This window comes from Pundamilia nyererei, unplaced genomic scaffold (assembly GCF_000239375.1).
Source record: "Pundamilia nyererei isolate P.nyererei 1_Seehausen unplaced genomic scaffold, PunNye1.0 scaffold00170, whole genome shotgun sequence".
Taxonomy (NCBI): Eukaryota; Metazoa; Chordata; class Actinopteri; order Cichliformes; family Cichlidae; genus Pundamilia; species Pundamilia nyererei.
In genome coordinates this window covers 388211-394652 of record NW_005187571.1, presented here as the reverse complement: position 1 = coordinate 394652, position 6442 = coordinate 388211, and the positions used below count along the sequence as shown (strand labels likewise).

The 6442-nt window shown below is 37.7% G+C and overlaps 1 protein-coding gene across 1 annotated transcript; it reads left to right on the top strand.

The window, feature by feature from the left end:
- Positions 1 to 3659: 3659 nt before the first annotated feature.
- kxd1 (KxDL motif containing 1) lies at positions 3660 to 6442 on the top strand. Its single transcript, XM_005745941.1, has 5 exons — positions 3660 to 3789; positions 4073 to 4192; positions 4314 to 4466; positions 4541 to 4587; positions 5660 to 6442. Exons 2-5 carry the CDS (start codon positions 4095 to 4097, stop codon positions 5914 to 5916), a joined length of 555 nt encoding a protein of 184 aa, XP_005745998.1. The 5' UTR covers positions 3660 to 3789; positions 4073 to 4094; the 3' UTR covers positions 5917 to 6442.

The window sequence follows — 6442 nt, the reverse complement described above, 5'->3', positions numbered from 1 at the left end:
GAGGTGGTGGGGGAGGAAGGGTGGTAAAGTCACCCCCCCACACACACACACATCTCTGAAGAAATCTTGAGGTGCTGTTTTTTTTCTCTCAAGCACTTATAGAAAAAAGTGGCCTCAGATTGCCTTCAGTTACAAAGCAGCTGAAAAATCCTTTCTCCATAATGAGGATTGTTGATTGCATTTAAATGATAACTTATGGACTGTTGTGTTTCTCCGTTGTCTGTCTTTACTTTGTATTTAATATTTTTGCCATCCCGACGATGGACCATCATACTCGGTGTAATTGATCTACTTTGAAATGCTGGAGCTCCACTTTGCTGGTACATTTTTATCAGATTTTATTCCAAAACGCAATACATCCACTTATTTACAGAAAAAAAAGGTGCTACTTAAAGCTCACAAACACAGCTGAACCCATCTCAGTGAAGATGTTTTATAAGCATATATGTTAAGATGACTAATATAATGGGGTTAATTAATTTTGGTTTCTTTCTTCAGAGTTGATATCTGAGTTTGTTTGGGTTTTTTTTTTTTTAATGGTGGATATCTCCCGTTTTGGAATGAATGACACTGTACACTGATGGAGCACAGACCTGTACAGTAACCCTCTGTTTTTCTGTCTGCTCACGACAACATCCCCTCCTAACAAAGAGTTTGTGGTTTTTAGACTGGATTAGCGTTTCTGTGTGTAAATACGTATGGGTCCCATTTGAATAAGGCCTATTCACAGCTTCAACAGCAAATACACCAGCCTTAATTATGTGTTACAGACAGCGCTAGTGTTAAATCTGCATTGGTATTAAGGAACAAAAAGGGACAGTACAAATATTTATTGTGGCCTCAGCAACACACACAGTGCATTTTTGCATGAATGGCAAGCCCACTCATCCAAAAGACCGACTGATCTGATGTATGAGTCTTCTAAAAATTGCATGGCCTTATAAAAAATTGTAAATCTTACTTTTATTTTTTTGGATCCATTTTTCTGAAGTTTTAACTTATTTTTATATGTAAAAAAAAAATACAAATAAAGTGTCTTTGCATAATAATACCACACAATACAACAGCAAAACACAAAAATCGGTCTATCAGTCATTTTAGCAATATCAATATCAGTGATTTCCATCATTCCCAGTTCAGTATACGGTAAAAGACTTTATACAAGCTAAAATTCTATGCCATTGCCTCTTATATACCACAAATGTGTTGTGATATATTGCCTAATATTACTTTATTTATCAAATGAAAGCCAAAGCACATTGAAATTCACCCAATGTCAAATCAATGCAGGTTTTCTATGGACACTTGTGCTTGTCCGAGGTCATTTATATGTATGTTTTAAAAATAACACTAATATGAAATTTCATACATGTGATGTTGTAGTCAGGAGCAGCGGGTGTGTTATGTACATAAGGGGTTGGATGAGTCATATGACTCTTTATATAGGTTTCATTATTTATTTATTTCATATTTATTTGTATCCTTACTTAGAGAAGTGAATTCTTTTCATCTTTAGCTTACTCATAGTACGGTTTTATTCATCAGAAGTCGAATGTTATTCTCACGCAGGCTTTGGTTAACATTGCATTCAATTAATGGTTGTCAATATTTGTGAAATGTTGTTAAATATTTATTTGCTCATCGGTTGAGTTGCGTGCAACCTAACTTATTCTGTATCATCACTTTGGATTTTTATCATGTAGACTGAAACAGCTGATAGATTGCAACCAAACTGTACTTCTCCCTTTTTACCTTGTAGCTTAAAAATGTCACAGAATAGTAGGATACAATAGTAGGATACATAACTCTAGATTTGCATGTATTGTTGCTATGCATTTACTTAACTTACAAGTTAGACAAAATGGTTTTGTATTTTTTATACATCATGTACTTTTTTTTTTACTTTTCCCTTAATAAAAAGTAATTTTGTGAGCTTTCTGGGTGTATGGAGTGACTGAATTTATTGGTGTAAGACGGAAAGGGAGAGAAAGAGGGACGTTATCTTCTAAATATGGGAGTGCATGTCATAATTACATTATACATATACACCTGTCTAACTGAGGCAAATCTCTAATCAGCAAGCCAGATTGCAAATGTAGCACATTTCCCACCATGTTACGTACCAGTGTGAACATTTCAGCTCATCTGCTGGGATTTTCCCCGCACAAACATCTCTAGGGTTTACAGATAATGATCTTAAAAAGAGAATAGCCAGTGAGTGAAAATGTCAGACTGCCTTGAGCTGTAAGGAAGCAACAGTGACTCAAATAACCACTCATCGTTACTATTAAAGTATGCAGTAGAGCATCTCTGAGTGCATAACATGTTGACCACCAAAGCAGATGGGCCACAGCAGCAGAAGACCTCAACGTGTGCCACTCCTGTCAGCTAAGAACAGCCTATTTGCAGAGGCTCACCAAAACTTGACAGTAAAAAGTTTGAAAAAATGTTGCTCTAGTTTTGCTGCAGTGGTAATGGTGGAGAGTGGTAAGGTTAGAATTTGGCATAAACAGCATGAACCCATTCTGCCTTGTATGAAAGATTCAAGCTGCTGGTGTTGTGGTGACTATTTCCTTAACACACTTTGAGCCACTTAGCACCAATTGAGTGCTGTTTAAATACCACAGCCGTCACAGGTATTGCTGCCAAACCTGTCCATTGGTTTATGACCACAGTGTACACATCTAATGGCTGATTTCCACAGGATATGTCACAAAACCAAGTCACAAAATTCAAATGATCTTTGACTGGTTTCTTGAGTATGACAAAGAGTTCATTGTACTCAAATGACCTCCACATGCATCAGATCACGATCTAGTAAATCTTTGGGATGTGGTAGAACAGGAGATTCACATCATGGATCTGCAGCTGGCAAATCTGCAGAAATTGTGTGATGCCATAATGTCAATCTGAACCAAAATATCTCAGAACTGATTGAAGCACCTTGCTGAATCTATGCCACAAAGAAGCAGTTCTGAAGCAAAAGCAGTTCTATTACACTATTACACTATTTTTTTTAAGAGAGAGAAACATAGCAGTTCAAATGTACATGAGGCTAATTATGTTGCTGCTCTTCAAGTTCACTGTAAGGCTTAAACATTAAAGGTCATATACACTCGAAATATATTCCATGCATGCATTCGTTTTTCCTCGCATAGTTGTGCTGCAGCCTATCCTAACTGTCACCGGGCGAGAGGCGGGATATATCCCGGACAGGTCTCAAAATATGTCGTGTATTTCATTGTCACTGAAGCTTCCGTCCATGACTTGCAAACAATAATGCAATTAAGAACTTTCTCTTCTGCAGCGACCAAAACAAAACACTGTCAGAAAGTACCTTAAATAAAGAACAGCAGCTCAATAAAATAACATTATAATGACAAAAGAAGACATTTCACTAAAGTCAAGAATGATCTCAGTTAAACAGAAGAAATTGTCTGGAATCATATTAGCTCAGTAGGGAAAAAACAAATAAAATTGCGGAAGAATGGCACGTAAAAACGAAATAAAACACAATGACGTGGCTCAGTAGAATTAAACATATCGATTTAATTTTAATTCACTGAAAAATATATAAGTTAATATAAACAGCTTATTAACGAAAACTAATGAAAAAACAACAACGAAAATAAACAAACAAAACCTTAGACCGGAAGCGTTGGTCTCGTGACAGGAACTTGAAAAACATATGGAAGTGGGTTGTTTTTGTTTTACAGCCAGGTGTCAAATATAGTCTTAATCTGCTGCGTAGTCGTCCAAACTCTACAGATAGCCATCGTCCGAGCTCAGGTAAGTAATGTAAACTTTGTAGTTCCATTTATTATTATTACGGCTCGGTAGCTAGCGTACTAATCTTGCGGTGGTTGGTTTGGGGTGCTAACAGGGAGCTGGAGGGCAGTTAAACACCGGCACAGCATGCGGTGAATAAACAATTCACAGCTGGAATTGACTGTCTCTGATTTAATTAGCGTTTACAAATCTAGCTTATTTCTTTCTCGTTGATTAAATGCCTGTGTTTACATTTCTGGATATTTTGGCTCATGCAGTTATGAATAAATGTTTCCAATTGCAGTTTTTTCGGCTTGCTCGTCATCATGGTGGAGCACACGGCATCTGACGTGTTCTGCAATCGGATGCTGAGCATGGTCAACTCTGAGGATGTTAACGCCATCATCCAGGCTCAGAGACACATGTGAGTACCAGACTGGGCCCAGTGGTGCCATGAAATATAAACTATGTCTGCTGTTTGGGGTCGTTTCATTTGTGTCTGAGATTAAGATTTCTGTTTCTCTGGTTAACTGTTGTGAAAACAGGCTCGACCGTTTTGAGAAAACCAATGAAATGCTGATCAACTTTAATGGGCTGTCTAATGTACGCCTGCAGCAGATGAACGAGCGTTTCCTACTCCACACTCGCACTCTTGTGGAGATGAAGAAAGATCTGGACAGCATCTTTAGAAGGATCAGGTTAGTGTCTACTACTCCCACCATGCAAAAACAAAAAATACACCTTTAATCACAGGCTTTCTCTGCCTCTCCAGGACACTAAAAGGAAAGATAGCTAAGCAGTATCCAGAAGCTTTCAGCAGTGAGTTGTTTGATTTCTATTCATCACAACTTGATTTCTTTCTTCTTCTTTTTTTTCATATTTCACATTTGCATGTTTCAGATTATCAAGTAAATGGTAATATTACACAAATATAATCAGAATAAATACAAAATGCAGTTTTTAAATGATGATTTCATTTATTGGGGGGGAAAAGCCATCCGATCTCACCTGGCTCTCTGTGGATATTTAATTACCCCTTCCCCCTCCCCACCCCTTGAAACTTGAATTAACTGTGATTAAGTTCACTTTCATTAGCCTCACTAGTGGCCTGATTACTGCTGGAATTGTTGAATCAGTAAATTACTAAACCTGACAAAGTGAGGTAAGCTTAAAGATCTCAAAAACGGCAGCTCATGCCACAATATAAAGAAACAGCTGAGAAACACAGTTGACTGATATTTCAGGTTACCAAACCATTTCCTGCGAACCACAAAGGGAATCAAAATCTGCAAATGGAGAAAACGATGGTGAACCTTACCAGGAGAGGGTGGCCTACAAAAATTACTTGAGAGTAAATCAACGACTCATTCAGCAGATCAGAGAAGGCCCCAGGACAACATTTGAGATCAGTTATAGTCAGTGTTCATGAATCAACAATAAGAAAGTGACTAGAGAAAAATGGCATCTATGGGAGAGTTCCAAGGCTAAAACCACTGCTGACCCAAAAGAAAACACCAAATCATCTTCTCTCACAAAAATATTTACATCAAGAAAATAATCTGAGGGTTGATGAGACTTAAGTTAAACTTAAAAGGTTGCAGTCCCTTTTTTTGGTGTAAAACTAACAGAGCACTTGACTGTAGTTCTTGCTGCCAAGGGTGACAGTTTATACGTTTATCAGGTTTATTTATTCACACAGGACCAGGTGGGTTTAGATGGCAAACATGCATTTTGTACTTAGCCGGATTATCTTGGTCTAATATTAAAATTTGCTTAATGATCTTAAACATGTGTAACAAATATGCAAATAACTAAGAAATCAGGAAGAAGCTAAATATGTTTTCACGGCACTGTAAATAGAATTTTTTAAACAATGTATTTTTCCTGACAGACATCCATGAGTCGCCCATTTCTGAGGAAGATGATGATGAATTTGACCCAGTTCCCCCAAGCATTGCCACAACTACTACCACAGCCACCTCAGAGCAGAGCACAGAGTCATGTGACACAAGTCCAGATGTGATCTCGCCCACTGTGAGCAGATGCTCTGAAGAGCTCTCTCAGGAGCCACCTGACACGCCCACCTCTGACTTCCTAGAGACAGCTGTCCTGCAGGACGAGGGTCCTGACTCAGTCCCTGCAGAATAGCGAACAGTTAATGGATCACTTTAAACTTTTTCTTTCCAGGAAGACTTGTTGTATAATTGCATGTGCACTTGCCACTGTAATGTTTGCGGTCATTTATTTGTTTGATGTTTTGAGGTGGCTTTGCACTGTCAATGAGAAACATGCTTTTTTTTTTTTTGCCATACATAATTGTGTTGTGCTAGCATAGCACCACAATAATGCAGAAAATACTTGAACTTGTATAATACACCACTGTATATCTGTATGTGTATAACTATACAGCAAACCTGAGCAAAAGCCTGTGTGTACGAAGAAGTTCTCATCATGTCAACATAAATAACAGATACAAAATCTAGTCTCACTCTGAATATTGGTAGTTAGTTTTTGCAAATGTTTGTCGCACTTGTTGCAGCATTGTTATTCAGCAGTCTCCTGTTAACCCTGTATATAATTTATTTCCCATAAAACCAGGAAATATGTTTATCAGCACCTTCATGAGTGTGTCCGACTGCTAGTTATAGATATTATTTGGTTTAAAAGTGTAAAA

What these genes read in the sequence shown, in the direction of transcription:
- kxd1 (XM_005745941.1), top strand. Translation starts at nt 4,095, where the DNA reads ATGGTGGAGCACACGGCATCTGACGTGTTCTGCAATCGGATGCTGAGC. An exon ending in ATCCAGGCTCAGAGACACAT is followed by an intron (nt 4,193 to 4,313) that starts GTGAGTACCAGA and finishes TTGTGAAAACAG; the next exon opens with GCTCGACCGTTTTGAGAAAA. An exon ending in AGCATCTTTAGAAGGATCAG is followed by an intron (nt 4,467 to 4,540) that starts GTTAGTGTCTAC and finishes CTGCCTCTCCAG; the next exon opens with GACACTAAAAGGAAAGATAG.